Source organism: Phasianus colchicus, chromosome 9, assembly GCF_987193195.1.
Source record: "Phasianus colchicus chromosome 9, bPhaCol1.hap1.1, whole genome shotgun sequence".
In the NCBI taxonomy this organism is placed as follows: Eukaryota; Metazoa; Chordata; class Aves; order Galliformes; family Phasianidae; genus Phasianus; species Phasianus colchicus.
The window spans coordinates 14350421-14368646 of record NC_143444.1 but is presented as its reverse complement, the minus strand read 5'-3'; the positions used below and the strand labels follow the sequence as shown (position 1 = coordinate 14368646).

The 18226-nt window shown below is 36.8% G+C and overlaps 1 protein-coding gene across 1 annotated transcript in view; it reads left to right on the top strand.

Annotated features, from left to right (window-relative positions):
• Positions 1–18226, top strand: part of LOC116243534 (putative oxidoreductase ZK1290.5) — a 41616-nt gene that overhangs the window by 3633 nt on the left and 19757 nt on the right. Inside the window, 3 exon segments of the mRNA XM_031614804.2 lie at positions 7662–7861; positions 7863–7911; positions 12199–12300. Of these exon segments, the coding sequence (XP_031470664.2) occupies positions 7662–7861; positions 7863–7911; positions 12199–12300 (351 nt within the window).

Below are 18226 nucleotides of genomic sequence, written 5' to 3'. Positions count from 1 at the left end.
AGCTTTATCTACAATAAATTGTAAAACTGAGTTTTTGCTTCCTTTGCTGATTGCAGTGTTTAAATCTCTTATTTGTATCACAACCATACAGAACTTACTGAATTAGTATTATTCTAAGTTTTTTTCCAGGAGAGGTGATTGTTTTTGCTGTGGTGGTGGTGTTTGTTTGTTTTCCTGGAGAAAAATCCCATTACTCCACTTTCATTACCTTGAGTAATGAAATGCTACATGTAACCTGAATCGTAATGCTGAATAGAAGCATTTTAACATTTCCTTCCATTATACACCGCTAATGCAGTTATTTGCTTCTTGATTATTAACCATAAAGTTGCTCATAGTCACTGTTAATCTTAACTGTAAACAAAAAAAGACCCAGTTGGGACTGGAATCAAATAAGATTGTGCTTTTGCTTTTCAGTTTAATGGCAGCAGAATCAAGCTTTCACTTCTGGTTCTCCACTCTTACTGCTTTTCTTTTTTTGTGGCTCTTTTTTCCACAGCTTCAGAAAATTTATGGAACAGTGGTCCTGGTACCAAGACCTATGGCACTCCTCTATATTAATCTTACTCCGTAATAAGAATTGGCTGTTTATTTCTTCCCTTTGTTTTGTGTTTGAGCCTTTTTTTTTTTTTTCCTCTTCTTTTCTAATTCTGTCAGGAATTAACTTCTCAGCTATGGTTACCGAGTTTCTTTAATAGCCTCTTGTGATGAACAAAATGCCACATCTATAAATCTTTGTCTCAATTCATGTACGGTTTCAGAAGGTCTGACTTTGAGAAGTTGTACTTGAGCTTTGAGGGCCTCCATATATTTAACTTCTCTCGTTTGTACAAATTGTGGCCATGTTCCACGTGGGAGGATTTTTGTAGACAGTACGAAGAAAAATGTGGCCTCTTCTAACCTGGTGAAACCTACTGGCTGTCACTTTGTGACAAATGTGGATCTTACAGATGTGCATGTGATGCCAAAGAAATGGATGGCCTAAATGTTAATTAAGTGCATTGTAGTGCCAATAATTACTGTAATGAAGGCCCACAGTTCAACAATGAACTATACAGATTCTTGAGTCATTGGAGCCACAATCCCAAGGCTGGTTTTCTGAGGGAAGATGTCATAAAGAAAACGTAGGATGCCCTACTGGTTTTACTTTTGAATCTTACATTTTTAATTGCTCATTAGATGAGCAAATTATTTGCAGCCTGGTTGAAATGAATAGAGAAATGAGCTCCAGCATATTAAACTTTTGCCTTCACCGTGTTTCTGTAATGTAGAAGAATGATACAAAACCTTATTGGAAGCAACAACAAAAAAAAAAGCCCAATTTTTGTCTTTCAGCCTTCATATAGCAGAGTTTATCTATCACATGTTTTCTTTGCTGGCGCTCCTTAGCATCCACAGTCCTGGCAGCACTGAGCGGTGAAGTCACATGCTGCTGTAACCTAAGTGCAGCAGATCCTCGTGCCCCCAAGTCTGGGAGGAGGCAGGGACTGGTTCCTAAGCTGTCTACAGTCCTTTCAGGTTTACACGAAGTACCTGCAGTGCATGGAGATGCAAAATCCTCATTGCCGGGTGCAGAGAGGAGAGAAAGGGGAGCACTACCATTGTGGCTTCATGCCAGTTCCATAGCTTAAGCTCTTTTCCATAGCTTTGTTCCTGAATGGGTGTGCTTTGCCATTCTTACACATACCGGCATAAGATTGAGTGAGAGGAGGAGCTATCAGAAATGTTGTTTGTCTAGGGAACTTTGTGAAAAGGCAATTAAAATTCTTAGATGGTAAGAATAAAAAGCATTTGATTAGAAATGTTCTTTATTGTTCTGTTTAAGTTTACGTAGCTGTTTAGTTCAGGAATCTGTGTTGCTGCTGCCCTTCAAACTCATGGATGCCCTCAGATATCAGTGGGACACTGCAAGACTCAGACCTGTCAGTGTCCTCATTTTGCAGCAGTGGGATCTTGCCATGGATCACAGTTGTGCTTTATTCACTGAGCAGGTTTGGTAGGTATGAAGAGCACTATTATGATGTTAAAATTAGTCATCAATTACAGTGCTACAGTAATGAGTTGGTTTACATCCACTTTATGTTGTAAGCTATAGATAACTATAAATTCCAGTTCTCTTCATAGTTTTTTTTCTATCATATTTATGACATTTCGTGGTTTTGAATTATTAACCAGATGGTTAATTACAATTTTTAATATTATTATTCCTGTACTTTATTATATGCTAATTATGCTTATTGTACATTATATAGAAAACTATAGGTATAGCACGAATGAGTATGGTAATGTTCAACTCAGGTACAGAGTATGGACTTAATATGTGTCTTTTTTTTTTTCCTTTTGATCATTTTTTCTTTGTGGAAGTTGTTTGCAGAAGGAAAATACCATCACCAATCTGTCATTTATTGTGAAGTATTTCCAAACGTCTGGTGTTGTCAGTCAGCTCATGTGATCTTTATCAGACAGTAGTTTAGGAAAATGCTTTAAAAAGGGAGAAATTGACATGAATACTTGTAGTCAGTCTCTGTATTTGCCACATGTAGCACATATCATCCTTATTAGTTATGAAACTTAAGATTCTATCAAGGTGTAAGCACTGGAAGTAATTTCAGTTGGGCTAACAAAGGGAGGAGAATGAAAATCATTTAAAACTGGTTCACACCAGCAGTTCTTCGTGCACTATTAACTGCTAAGATCTAGTCACAAAACATTATTCTGAGGAGAAAAGGTTTAGTGAACCCTAGAAATTGGATTTGATTTATGCCAGAAAATCTGTCTTTTCACTGCTTGAGATTTCTATGGAAGGAAGCCACAGTCTTTTACCAAACGGTTTCTAAGGTAACATCTTATAGCAGAGCATCTGAAACCAATTTGGTTGTTAATGAGAAATAGTTCTCACGGTGGTGGGAAAGTGTGGAGTGAAAGAAAAGGCTTCAAGATTTGGCAGTCTGTCTGGAAAGGCATTTAAATGTGTGCTGCTGCTCTGCTTATGAAATTTGTACATGAATTGCACATTCAGAGTCTGCCTTTCAAACGTGTAGGTCAGGTTCTTGATTTGTCCTTTACAAATTTAATTGAGTAGTTCTCAATGATAAGAATACTTGTGTATGACAGCTGCATGATGGAAATAGTTGGTGTTTTCCATTGGAAATATTGTTATTCCTACAGGGGGAAAAAATCCTTTTCTGAATGATATTTTTATTGTCAGGGATACTTTTGTGAAGTGGTGATTTCAGAGTCATAGTATCCCACTGAAAATAGGGGCAGCTTGCAAAGTTCATGTGCTTAATGTTGGAGGTGTTGTGCAAAACTGCTTTTGTAACTCCTTTTCTGAAGTTCTGGCTAGATGAATAGTGTGTCAGTGGTCAGAGAAGTACCTCAGTTTAGCAGTAGGTGATCTGAATTTCCTTCAGTCAGACCCTCTTTGGGATGGAAGGGACGCAGTACTTCTGTCAACAATGGCTCACTGCCATTTCTTCCTTCCTCTCAGGAAGAGCAAAAACGAGCAATTCTGGCTTCCCTTTCCCTGCACACACAATAAATGTGTGACGGCTCTCTATTACTCTTACACCATGGCCAGGCTGTGTTCTTGTAGTCTGTTCCTTGGTGCCTGAGTAGAATTGCAGAGCTGAAATGACACTTGTGTACTCCTTTTTGACACATGCTTCAACTGCTCCAGCTCCTCTTGCACCATATTCACACAAAACCATATGCAGCAGCACCTGTTGGTCAGAGTTACAGCTCTGCACTGGGCCTTTAGGGTTGTAACCTCACAAAATGCAGTTACTTCTGCAGCTTTTATACAGCTGTGCCCTTATGTGGATGAGGTTTGGGTAAACTTGTGTTTATCAGCAGTATAACGTGTTTGTTGAGGAGGCAAGTTCACAGAGAAGGACTTTCAGGTTATTTGGTTATTTTATGATTAACTTGAATACAACTCTTAAAAAAAGTATTGAAAGGTTTATCTGAAAGTAAAAAAAAAAAAAAAAGTAAAAGTATATGTAATTACTTAGCTACTGCTGCTCAGGAGGAGTTTTACTTACTCACTTTTTCTCCCCATCTCTTGAAATTTTGTTTTGGTTTTTCCTCTGGAAGGTGTTCAGCTCCCTTAGCGATTATAAAGTGAACGTTTTCTGTTTGTCTGTTCAGCAGTCTGAATCAGTTTGTCAGGGGTCATGAATACAGAAGTAGGTGAAAGACAAGGAGGGAAGACTGTGGCTGCCTCTTTCAATAGCATTAAGCAATGATGATGAGTAAGGGCTGCCCGTCCGTGAGCCAGTCTATGGAATGGGCATGAATGGATGAGCGGTGAACCTTGAAATGTGTTGTATGTTCATTTGCCATACATATAAGTAATGCTTTATGTTTTATCAGCAGATGTTAGTAATGTACTGATACCAAAAACTTGAATGAATTTATTATATCACATCAACAAAGATAGATTGTGACCCTATTATTATGTAATGTTGGAATAATAGAAATAAAATTAATAGAACAAGATTATTTCAAGCTCATTATAGTATACAACACCATATGCGTACAACAAGTATGTAAACATTGATAAAATGATTTTTTTTTAGGTTTCTTTTTCTGAAATGTCTACTTATAGATTTTTTTTTAAAAAGGTAGAAAAGAATGGGTATTTTTCTAGGTGTTCTGTTTGTCAGCTGCGTTTTAATTTAGTACTGCAAACTGATGTCAGGGAAATGATCTCTATCCAGTCCGTAGTTTCATTAATGTGGACTCTCCTAAATTAAGTGGTTCTGTTGATTTCAAGTAGCAGTAGTTACTTACATCAGAGGAAGTTTGTAATATGTTTAGATAGACAATATCTTCATATTTCTCAGAGAGTGCGAAGACATGCTCCTTCAGAAGGTGAGAGGGAAAGTAGATTCTGATTTCTTTTTGAGGAAAAAATTAAATGAAAACTATTAAACATTGATTTATGTAGTGAATTGGAACTGTTGCAGATGTAGCAGTTGGGATCATTTCCTCAAGTGAACCTTTGTTACTTTATTTTCCTTGAAGTAAGCGTGCATCATGGAATGGGGAGCAATAACAGATATATTCTCCTTTTCCCTTCTTTCCTGCTCTCTCCCCTTACCTTGAAAGGGTTAATATTAAAAAAAAAAAGTCTGTTTGTCCTGAATGTTCTTACTGAAATCTATTATGCATGAAAAGAGACTGAGTCCATTTGCCAGACCTCTAAATGAACTCCATTCATTCTGTGCTTGGAGAAGTCCATTCAGCCAGAAACAGGCATAATAATTACAACCTAATTTATTTGGCACTAATACCAGCTTATTATAAGGGATTTTTATGTAAAAGTGTAGTAATTCTTTAAAATTCTAGTTATATAATTTTTCAATAAAATTCCTTCAGTATCTGCATATTGAAAAAATTACATGTATAGAACATGTATCTAGATTAGCACTGCATTAATCTAAAACCACTTATTAAGAGTTTGAAATAGCAGTTTTGGAAGTGCAATTTAACTTATCCTTTTTGGTGTAAAACAAGTTACAGAGAAATGATCTGTAGATGATGCAGAAATTGTACCAGTTACAGTGTCTGTCAGTCACTGGAGAAAAGAGCTTTAAAATTTTCTGTCTTTTAAAACACTTAAACTTTGTTTAAAATTGGACATGTCAAAATTGTAGGAATATAGTAGTGTTGTTTCATCACTCTGAAATCAGTGAAGAACTGAGTACTCCAAGTTTAGTAATCAAGTATGAGTCAGGGATTGTCCTGTTGTGAGTAAAATATCATGATCCTCTAAGTCTTTGTGTGCCAGATTAGATCATATTATCATAGAATGGCTTGGGTTGGAGGGATGTTAAAGATCAATCCCCTGACATGGGCGGGGTTGCCAGCAGTTAGGTCAGTCTGCCCAGGGCCCCATCCAACCTGGCCTTGAATGCCTCCAGGGATGGAACATCTGAGCTTCTCTGGGCAGTCTGTGCCAAGGCCTCATCGCTCTCTGAGTAAAGGATTTCCTCCAAAAATCTAACTTAAATCTCCCCTCTTTTAGTTAAAAGCCATTCGTCCTTGTCCATCGGACCAGGTAAAAAGTTGGTGCCCTTCTGCTTATAAGCTCCCTTTAAGTTCTGAAAGCCCAGTGAGGTTTCCCCGTAGCCTTCCCTTCTCTAAGCTAAACAAGCCCAGCTCCCTCAGCCTGTCTTCATAAGCAAGGTGTTCCAGTTGTCTTTGTGGCCCTCCTTTGGACACACTTTTATTACGTCTTAAGTCTTCTACCAGTGTTGAGCAGATTATAGAAATAACATTGACTTATAAGATTGAGAATTTAAAAAATAATCAGCATTTAGGAGACTTGGCTTGTTTTATATGCCTTGCGACAGTGTAAGTGCTCGTTCTTGCATGCATTGTCACAATGTGTGTGAGAAAGTCACACACATTAGTATGGGCATCCTCTCTCCAGTCCAGGCATGGAAAGCTCTAAGGGTGAGCCTAAGATAGTTGTGTTTCTGTACTCTTTCTGATAGTTTGGTTGGACTTACACGCTTGTTAATTTCATGATGTACTTAGTCTAGAAATAAATGCTATGTGTGGAGTGAAGGAACAAATTAACAGTTGGAGACAAATTTCACTTTATTTTCTTTGACCTGGATTCCTGTATGTATTAAATTCAGCAGAGGCTCAAGAGCTTGGTGCTGTTATCCATCACAACTGCACAGGGCCCTCCTGAAGTTCATGCCGTAACCTTCTGCGTGCTTGTTGCTGCTTCTGGAATTTGGGCCTTTAAATACAAGTCATCATCTTAGAAGCTTGCTTTAGTCAGTGACTTAGGCTGACTGAGCGTTTCCTCAAGCAAACTGTAGAAAATACTGTTTGTGAGAAGTCTGAGTAGAGGTGAGTGGGTGAGGGGCTCATGGCAAGAAAAACAACTAACAGGAAAGGGTAAGGAGAAATACCATCCTCTATGCTCTCAACCAATTCTTTATCTGGCAGTCCTCCTGCTGACTGCTTTTCCTGCTGAGTCTCCTCCTCCTTCCGTCCCCTTGACAAGTAAAATACACTTTTTTGTACATCCAGTGAATACCTACACAATGAGAGTTACAGTACTTTGTTACCAAGACTCCCTGTATAGCCATTCTGACTCTTGTGTAATATTCCATTGTTTTGGGTATTTCTGAGTTGGACATTATATGAATTGCACCTGCAGTATGGCCCAGCCTGGGGTTGTACAATGCAGTAATAACTTGAAGTTATCAGGAGGTCAACAGAGTAAATGTTTCAAGATATGCTTTCTGCAAAGTGAATTGTTTTCAGGTTATATATATATAATTTTCAAATTGTTAATATTTTTGTCTGAAAGTCTTGTGCTCCTGTTTGAAAACTAAATGTCCCATATGGAATTTCCATAAAGTGTCTGTTTTCTTTTATGGTCTTCATCCTAGTCCATGACCCCACTTCTTTACTGTTGATCTTTGATTTTGTCAGAATTACTTCTGACTAGCATCAGCATTGTAGCATCCTATGTGTTTTCCCATCCTAGAGATCTGTATGGCACACTGCTCATCAGTTCCCATTTCTTTACTGTTGTGAAGTGACAATTCGATAACAACATTCTGAAGCAATATTTATAAAACAAAATAATGTATGAAATATGTTGCTCATCTTTCACTTCTGACTTCCTTTAGGTACTTCCCATCAAGGTGGCTATTCCCGTGATGCTGTGGTCCATGCATTACGACAGTGTGGCATTCGTCATATTGACACAGCAAAAAGATATGGCTGTGAATCTCTCCTTCAAAAAGCTATCAAAGAAAGTGGTGTGAAGCGGGAGGACCTCTGGATAACTACCAAACTGTGGCACAGTGATTATGGCTATGAAAACACAAAAAAAAGCCTGCTTGGAGTCATGTGAAAGGCTTGGTGTTGAATATCTTGGTATGCATTTTTGATACAGCTTATTTGCTATACCTGCCATGTGAGTAAAGATGAAAAAGATGAATGAATTCTGGAAAAAATGTTATGTTGCAGATAGATCATAAGAGCCAAACTCTGCCCTTATTTACACATTCACAAATTTCTTCTATTCTCGAGGAAATTTGTGTACATACAACCGAGAGTACAGAATTTTTCCGTGTTGCACATCTTTTAAAATGGAAAAAGGTACAGTTTTTTTTGTAAAAGTACATTTCATTGTTAATTTGGGTATTCAGTAAATAAATTAGTGGCATATTTTTATGTAACGGATCCCAGGAGTGGTGGTACTTGATAAAAAGTAAGTTATATATTTCAAAATGCTTTTAGTTCTTCCTAGCTAGGTAGAACAATGGGAAGAAAATGGAGGAAGGTGAATTTAAAGTAATTATCTAAACTAATGACATTGTTGGAGAGAGTGTTTATGCTGACAAGGATTAATTGATCAACTATTACCTGTTAGTATCCTGAAAACACATACTTCCTTCTTTTGCTTTACACTATGCACTTATATTCACTGGCTATTTGGCTTGATACTTTGCGAGATGAAGGACCAAACCTTTATCTGTTAAAGATCTGTATATTTATATGCAGATCTTTGTCTCCATTCCTTGTGGAAATGTATTCCTGAGCTTCCTGCACAACCACAGAATGAAGTAGAATGAATTAATATCTGTTTCTCAGTCTTGTTCAAATACAGGTTGCTACAAAAGGATTTTCATGGTCAAAGTTTCAATCCCCAGCTCTGTCCTCAAAATTAAGAAATAGCATGTTTCTCTCTCTCTTCTTTCTACTTGTTTTGTTTGCTTTCTTTTTTCCTCTGCTTGCTGTGACACTGGTGCTGAATGCCAATGAGAGGAAAATTTGACTCACTTCCAGGAAATCTTTCTCAGTGATTTCACTCAGTACTGTAATTTGCTTTTATTTTCTCAGGTAGTAAGTAGACTGATTAAAGTCTGTGCTCATGCAAAAACTCAGTTTGGACATGGATGTTCAGCAGAAACTGAAGGGAGAGAAATGTGGGAGCAAGAAGTGCACTAATATTGTCATCAAACGAGAGAATCCTTTGTCTGGCATAAACAGAACTTCATTCTGTGTTCGCTCTGTGTCTTCTTTTGCTCACATTACTAAGACAAATTGAGGAGTAGTTATAGGTGCCTGCACAATATGCCCCACTGTCCAGAACTATTCATTTTTTGTTCCCACTTGTCTATTTTCTCTCCTTTTCTTCCTTTCCTTTCTTCCACTAATGTTTCAGTAATTTATAAAGTTCTTCCTGACTGACCAGTTAGTCAGACATAGTGAGCTAAATTAATAATGACTTCAGTTTGTTTCAAGTTAACAATTTATAAACTGTGGTGAGTTAGGGAATATTTTGTGTGAAATTTGTGGATCTGTCAGCGAGGATGGTGACCTTTACAAGCGGGATGGGAAGACAAAGAAGGCTGTGTAATAATTATTCTGTGGTTGTGTGGAAAAAGGTGCAGTTGAGTTCTATGTTCTGTGCTACGTGTGCTGGTGAAGTCGACCCTTACAGGTGGTACAATCCACAGTGTGTTTCATGGGTTTGTAAAAAGCATCCTGCTCTAGGGTTCTGTATACCTCCTGTCTGAAAAGACTCAAGTACTGCTGGAAGGGTTTTCAAGCAGAAAGTAGCAATATGTTGAAACGTGAACTTTTCAAGTGATTAAAGAAAGCCGAGAGCTTTTTGTTGAACGTTTTGAGACTTACCACAAGTCTAACAAAAAGAATGCAGAAGACTGGTTGGAAAATACAGTTATAAGCTTGTAGACCTAAACTTAGATACCTTTGCTCTCTTTGTTCAAGAAAAATTGTCGTAATAGCAGGGCTATTTATATCTAGGCTTATTTAGGAAAGTAAATTATTTAGTTTCAAGCATCTGTTAAAGCCAGCAGTTTTTCTTCAAGTAGAAGTATGGAATGCAGAGCAGAGTATTACTCAAGATTTCCTCATTTCATATATTAACCAAATACATATTCACAGCATTTCCATAGGAATACTGGATTCAAATCGGAACTTGCAAGATTCTAGGTAACATATCTGTGAAGTTGCACCTTTGTTTGCAGACCTTCGGAGCTGCAGACCTGTAGGAGCCTGGCAGCCAACTGTGCAGCGAAGGTCTTTGTCTCAAGGAAAGCTCCACTCATGTCCTTGAGGGTCCATGTAGGCTGCACCAAAGAGTAATATAGTGCTAATGGAAAAATCTGTGAAACTGATAGGGGGCAGTCACTACTTTTTAAGAGAAAGTGTTCCATGTAAGTACTGTGACAAAACTTTTCTGGTAGATGCTTTTGGGCAAACGGTATTAGGAAAGCAGTGTTCCAGGATTTTTGCTTGAATCACTAGATTAAATATCCATGAGAAACTGGATATATATATTTTTTATTTTGTGGGCGCTTCTTGTGTTTTCTAAATGCGGTGCTCCAACTAGCAGTCACAGTAAACCAATAAGAAATGGCAGCAGATCTTATGGGTTTGGCAGCAGCAGAATACATTCCTTGGGATTTAGATCAAACCTCCAAAGTAACTTCTTGAATGTGATTTGTGGGTTACTGAGTTCATAAACAATTTTTTTCCTTGTGCCTGTTCTGATTCTGTCAGATTCAACCAAATTTATCCTATCACAGATCCACAGCTGGAACTGGACTAATCTTGGTTGTATCAGCACACTTGGTGTACCATGTCTTGATAATTTCTTGCATCCTAGTGATGATAATACACCCAATTCAGGTCATGAATTAATACAGAACGTTTTGGAGGCTGCTTCATGCTGATCATTATATATACATATAAATAATATTAACAATTTGAATAGAATCATAGACTTTTAATTTCTGTGGCCTTTAAATGTGAAAAGTCCCTTTACTTCTGAATTAATAGAAACTGTGTTGTCTGTAGGTGCCACAACCACTAAGTAGTCATAAACCACTCTGTTTTAAATGTGTGAAAGCTGTTCTCATATGAAGATTAGTTTTCCTGCAGCTGTGTTTTGACATTTGAACTTTAGGCCCTCATTTAGTACTGCACCACTGTAACTTGATTGTCTGTAAAGCATGCTTTAAAAAGCTGGTAAATACGGGAGTCAATTGTGATTTTCTTAAATGCATCCTGATACCGTGAATCATTACTTAAAATTTTGAGTTAGGATTATTAAGGTTATGATTGTAAGAGACCTCAGAGTATTTCTTTGTCCCTTTACAACAAAGCAAAGTCTATGTCCATTCTCAACAGATAAAAAATGTAGTCTGTTCTTAAAAACGGCCACTGATAGCTATGCAATTCTTGATTAATGAAATATTAAGCAGTTTTGATTATTATTATAAACTAATTTCTTGCCTTTGAAATTAGAATGTTTGTGTTCTTGTAATCCCCCGGGGGAAGAAATACCTTCAGCAAAAGAAAATGTGTGGGTGCAAGTGTGAATGTGTGTATGAACGAAGGTGAAATGGTAGAGTTTGGTTTGTGAGGTGCTTATTGTTCTTATTGCTCCAGAGGTGTTATGGAAAGTTATGACATGCACTGGAAGTACACGGATCCTCATTTAAAATAGCTATGCTTAGTTTACTCAAATACAGTGGCAGATCTGTTGCTGACTGCTATATTCTGCTATTCTTCCACGTCTAGCTGTGCTGTGGTGGTTAGTGTGTGACTGGCAGAAAGACTATTTTACCCTGTGTATCAGAGATAAGGTACCATTTCCCCAGTTCAACAAACTCTTCTTGCAGTCAGAAGGACCATATTTTGTGATTCAGTAGATGCTTTCTAGTCCTAAATGTGTATGTTTCTAATTGCAAAGTATACTATTGTAAAAAAAAAAAAAAACCTAAATTACAATAAGTGTCATAGGATGATGCCAACATTGCGTGCTAAGCATTTACCTTCTCTGAACTTCAAAACTTGTAGCACTGCGTGGTAGTCAAGTCTTAATTAACTAGTGACCAAAATCCCTTTAATTTAAGTGGGACCTGTTGTGTGTTGAAAGCTTATACTAATGTGACCGTGAAATTCTGGTTACAGTGACCTAAACCTGAAGTGAAAGTGCAACTTCGGCCACTTTTATTTACTAGTAAATTCTTACAGGATTTAATTTATTAAAACTGAATGGATGTATTTAGTAGTGATCATGGAGTTGTGTTTTGATAATAGTATGTTAGGGGCCTCTGTGGAGAGAGAGTGCTGTTTCATGTGATTTGACATTTTTTGAAGACTTTGATACCATTTCTTTTCTAGATCTTTATTTGATACACTGGCCTGATACTCATATTCCAGGTAAGAGCAATCGGGAGGTTCGAGCTGAAACCTGGAGAGCAATGGAGGAGCTTTATGAGAAAGGTAATGTAATGATTAAAAACTTGTCTTTGCAGAAGGAATTACGATGTGTTTTAGGCTTTGGGAAATCTATAATGAAAGGTGTTTAAAAAAAAAATCATTTGAGTTGTGTGCTCATATTTGGATGATACTTGAACACGTCAGATATTTGAGCTTCTTTGAAAACTGTAGCATTAGTGTTCTGGTAAACTAAGAGAGTTTTATGTTGCTTTAAGTAATACGTTTCCAAATTTTGCCTGTGAGATTAATGATGTGCATACATCCTTGAAAAATTCTACAGATTATGTTGAAATGTATATGTTACAGCAGAATGTCTTTGTAGTAGCCTCCTCTGTTGTCAGTATAAATCACACTACCAAGTTTTATTTTGTTTTGATCTTTTAAAATTTATTTTAGGATGTCATTTTTCACTTTATCTTGTACTGTGCTATTTCATAGGACTATTTGTGTTTCAGAAAATGTCAACAAAACCAGCTGGATAGGTAGGAACAAATATCAAACTGTAAATTGTTTGTTTTTAACTTTTTCAAAAACTTTCAGAGGAGGGAGCTATTCTCTCAAGTTGAGGTTTCTGTCAATATGTTTGTTGGTTTTTTTTTGGTGCATGGCAATCTTCTGTTTATGTTCATATCAATAGGAAGAGTAGGCTGCCCCAAGCAATATTTATCATGTAGGTTTGAGGGGAGGATTTTGCTCCAGAAGTATGAACAGTATTTTTAGAAACAATGTAAAAGAAGGTTCTGTCATGCAGTTTTTAGGCAATGTGATCCCACCGTGTTTAGATCTTCAAAGAATTTATGTGGACTGCGAGAAGAGTTCTTGGTTTGTCTATTTGCCAGCTCATATACTGAAACGGTGCTTGTAGCAGTAGAGTGCTGCCCATACAGCCTGCAATTGCATGCTGTATGTCTTTTATCAGTTTTATCTGAGTAACAAACAAGCCCTTTTTTTTGCAGTTCTACCCTTGAAGTGTTTTCGGTTTGCATTTGGAAACACAAAAGTAAATTATCTTTGATACATGTTTGGTTCCTGCTTTTTATATTAAGCATAGGGAAGTTGCAAAAAGTATTTTCTGCTGTGTAAGGGATTACAACATTTAGTTTTGAAAGAAATACTGCACCAACCACCAACCTCATGTTTCAAGGCGTCAGTGACTTAAGTCCAAAGATGGATTGGATCATTCAGCAAGCTATTTTGCTTTTCCACTGAAAAGTGCTTTCTGATGAGTGTTTAGGCTAACGCATGTCATTTGTGCCTGGGTATGCCATCCTGATTTGCTGCAACTAGGTTATATTTTCACTTGCTGTTATTATTCCTATCCTGTTGTATTTATTCTGCTTTTGCTTATATATGTGATTTTTTTATTTAATGTCTTTCTAATGAAAAAGATTTTGAGCTATTCAGTGATCTTCAGTAGGACACTGGAAATACTATCACTAAATTCTTTTTTATTTTTTGTTCCTATGCATGGTATTTCTTTATAGATACTGAGGTTGTATTTATTTATTTATTTTGCAGTTACATTTCTTTGTCACTTTGCACGACCGTTTTCTTAATTTAAGCATTCTGTAGGCTCATGATTCACTCAATTTAGCCTAAGTATTCCAGCTCTGATCATCTACTTTACCTTAGGTGAATTTGCCCTCACCTGTAGGTGATTTGTTAGTCTGATTGAATCAAGTGCCTTTGAACGTTAGCCTACACGGTTCTGCGTTAAGGGGTGCAGACTCTGCATGTTCTGACCATAACCAGAAACTATTACTGAAATGATATGCAAAAGTTAACCACCTGGGGATGGAAATGCAATGATTCCTGAGGAAAATGTTAAATAACTTGTTTGCATGGTTAACCACTAGACTTACAGTTGAAGATTGAACGATTACTGCATATCTTTGTGACTTGCTATGTGTTATGTGAGTAACATGTTAGCCTCAGTACAAATTGAATATGTGATTTGGTCAAAGTCCTTACTTGAGGGGAAAAAAAGAGTTTTAGGCTAAAGGATGAGTTTTTCATTTTCACTGAGTGCAGCTTTGGTGCAGGTAGTCATTGGTTCCTGTTCGCAATACTGTTTTTTTAGAGCATGTTTACTGAGGGCTGGCTTGAAGCAAAGCAACAGTATAAAATAAAAACTTCAGGTGTAAGGATTGTTTATTTAAAAATGAATAATATTCCTCAATCCGTTCACAAAGGTAAGATTGAAGTTATTCAACTTGCTTTTGGGTTTAGCAACTAGTTGTATCTACACTGAGGAGTTTCTGAAAATGCAATGACATTGAACATAATTCTCTGTGGAAAAACTGGTTTGTTTTATGGGATTCATAATGCATATCTGCAAGACACTGGTAAGATTAGGAAAAAATCTCAATATTGACCAAAGTCTTTGGTCCAGCTGAGGTAACAAGATTTTCTGTAATGACTTCTTTATATTCACAGATACTTTGATAGCAGATATTTGAAAATCTCATTCTTTCAACCTCTATTTAAATCCAGGTTGATCTTTATTCTACAAAATTCCACTCACCTGAGGCAAACCAGATTTTAAAGTAATATAAATTATTAATAGTCTTTTATTATATCACCATCACCCGTTACTCTAGCAGGCGGGTAAATAAGTTATTAGTACCTGAGTCTGTAAAAGTCTTTGCAGGTTGGGTTGTTTTTTGTGTTTTGTTTTGTTTTTGAGTTACAATATGTTTTATATTGGTCACAATGATCAAATGCATTTATATTTATAGGTATGAGTTTTTTTAGGTTGTGTAAGCAAAGATGGATTCCATCACGTTTGTCTTAGAGTCACCAAGTAGTAGCAGAGACCCAGGCAACAGAACTCGTAGGCCTTTTGGACTGAAATATCTTCTCAGCCAGTTTAGGAGAGAGTACAGTTCTTGAGTCTGTGCATCTGTCTGGGTCAGCATGTGCTAAAACCCAGTCCTTGGATGAAAAAGGTCTCTGTGTGAGATGTTAAAAAAAATCTAAAAGATTTTTCGATATTATTTGAATAAATATTTTAGGGAGAAGAAAACTTGAATGAAAAGTTAAGCAAAACTCCTCAGATTAGAACAAGTCCAACTTCAGAAAATTCTCAAGTACTTCTGGCTGAAGAAGAAATAACAGGTTTGTTGTTATTTGAATGCAGTGTGCAAATGAAAATGGATATGTAAACTGATACATGTGCTTTCACTGAAACATACAGGCATCCTTAACTTTACTTTTTCATAATCTTTTAATGCTTTGTAGTGCTTTCTCTGTGTTTTCTTAAGGAAAGCTTGAGGTTTTCTGTAACATCAGAAGCTTCTAATAACTAGAAAGCAATGGGTTTAGGTGACAGAAGAGAGAGATCTCCTTTGCTTTCTTTCAGAAGTCCCCACTGTGGCTTGACATTATCCATGTTTTTAAGAACCTTCTTGTATTTCATCAAAAGTAATTGATGGTTAACATTCTTTAAAAAGAATCACCTGTTCTGATTTTATTTTTAACTGGAAATATGAACAACTTAAAATAGGAAAGAATCTGAATAGTGTTTGTCAGTATTTGTCTGGTTGTACTTTCTAGATGGTTGGTTACCATACTGCAGTTTTGGCAAGTGCTCCTTGGATCCAGTGTTCTGGCAAACTAAATGAAGTCCAGTTGCTGCCTCAAGGCTGGGGTCTCAGAGACACACTAGGAAGAAAGTTTTTAGCGCTCTCTCCATTGTGCTTGAATCCAGTGTCCAACTTCCTAATGCAACTGAGAAATTGTCTCACAATCTCACTTCAGGGTAAATAAATTTTCCCAGAGTCCCAGGTGATTTTCATGAGTTTTTTGTAAGGAGACTACGACAGATGCAAGTTTTACCAACTTCAGGTTTTTAAGTCCCTCTGGGTTGAATCTGAAGTGTGGTCAATCCTGTGTTGTTTTTTTTGTTTGTCTGAGCTATAGAGCCTGTGGCAGACCCAGCATTGCTCATTTTCTCCTAACTAAATCCTTCAGTATGTTTCTTATGTTTCTTATGTTAATGGTCCTAACGGCATCTCTCCCTTGTTATCCTATATTTTATACATTTCTTATCTCTAGCATTTCTTTCCTACAAACAAGGCAAAGTTATGCTTTTAGTTAGCTATATATTTTTTAAATATTATGTTGTATAACCAGATTTTGGTAATTAAATTTGCTGTTTTCTCATAACAACCTAGGGAAGGATGTGCTCCAGTCCTGGTCAGTAAAAGTGGGTACACATTTTGAATGACATACAAATGGATAGCTTTTTTATCATTGTATATCAAGAACCAAAATTTGTTAATTCTACATGCATTTCCTTGAACCATATGGGAAATGTATTAGAACTGTTAGTCATTATGTTAATGAGTTATAACAGTGCCTGATTCATGAGGTATTCATGTTCAGGTTAAGAATTGTGCTGTGAGAATTGTGCTGTCCCTTAGTGTAAGTAGTAGCTTAGTAGTAGCTTTAGAGTAAGTAGGGGGTTCGAACTCTGCACCTGGGCTTGTTAATCCTGAGGAGTGGCAGCAAGTTCCACTGAACAATTGTTGCAGCTTCTTTACTCTGACAATTAGGAACAAATGATTGTGGGATAATACTTATCATTTTCTTTACTGTTTTTTTGAATTGCTGCGTGTATCTGATGGTACAGAATAAAGGCTCTATCAGTGCTAAATAGATTTATTTAAAACTAGTGGTAAGACCAAACTGCTAGCAGTTTATCCACAGTAGGAAAGATCTTGCTGTTAAAATGGATTTCTACTAACGGAGGATTAAGGACTCTATAACTTCAATGTCAAGAATTACTTTATTTCAGTGCTATTAAGGCTGGAAATGTAACATATTATTAATATCTATTTTATATGTATATGTGTTTTAAGTATGGTGATTTGTTAACCTGCTCCAGTTTGATTGTAGCAGTTTCACAGGAGGCAGTCAACTGTCATTGTGTGTCATAAAGTCACAGTGAGAATAATCAAGTCTGTATTTGTTGTCCAGTACTGAGATGCAGAGAATTCTAGACATGTCTTTGTTCAACAGACCTCATAGATCTTTTCTTTTAAGACCTATGAGGTAGCAGTGCTGAGGAAAAATACAGAATAAAACCTTATTTTGATCAGTGAGGCATTTGTGTGTAATAACTGGGTCTTCCTGTTGTAACAGCTGAAGTCAGCTAGGATTCTTGTAATGACAAGGCTATGGTTTGAATTTTTGTGGTCTCGTACATTATCATTTTGTGGAATTATCCTCTCTGATTCCTCAGGACAGAGGCCAGACTGCCTACAGAACCCATTCCAAGATACATACATTGAGTCAAACATTCCCTTGACAACTGCAGCATTCCTGTATAGGCATCATTTGTCTGCCAGCAGATGAAAGCAGTGTGGGCAAACTGCTTTGACATCATGAATAGTCATTATGTATGCTCACTGGTAATTGGTCTGTTTCTTGCAAAATAACCCTTTCCATATGCAGTCTCTTTAATGACCTTGAGTTTGGCATTGTGGTTAGCCCATCATCTTGAAAACTTTTTGTACACATATGCACATGATTACTTGTCCCTTCATCTAAAAATACTGGGAAGAATATGGATCTCTAGCTAGTTTTTGAATGTAATTGGGAATGCCATTTTCCTAAAAGTTGATTTTTCTTTATCTGCATAGTTTAAGCAGTGAAAGCTTTTGCTTACTGAGATATTCATGCTTGCATCAGAAATTCCTTAATGTTCTAATACGTCTGTGTTAAACAGACACTCTTGAAAATAATTATTCTGTTAATTTGTTTTAGTAGTATTTGCGTATGATTTTAAGAAAGTGCCATAAAGTAGCAGAAACTGTTTAGCCTAGCATTGAAGCGTAACTGAGAAAAAAGTTGTTCTACCTAATTCCAAGTGAGAGAAGAAATCTAGTCATCCTTAATAATGTTCATGTCCTTTTCCTTTCTGGGC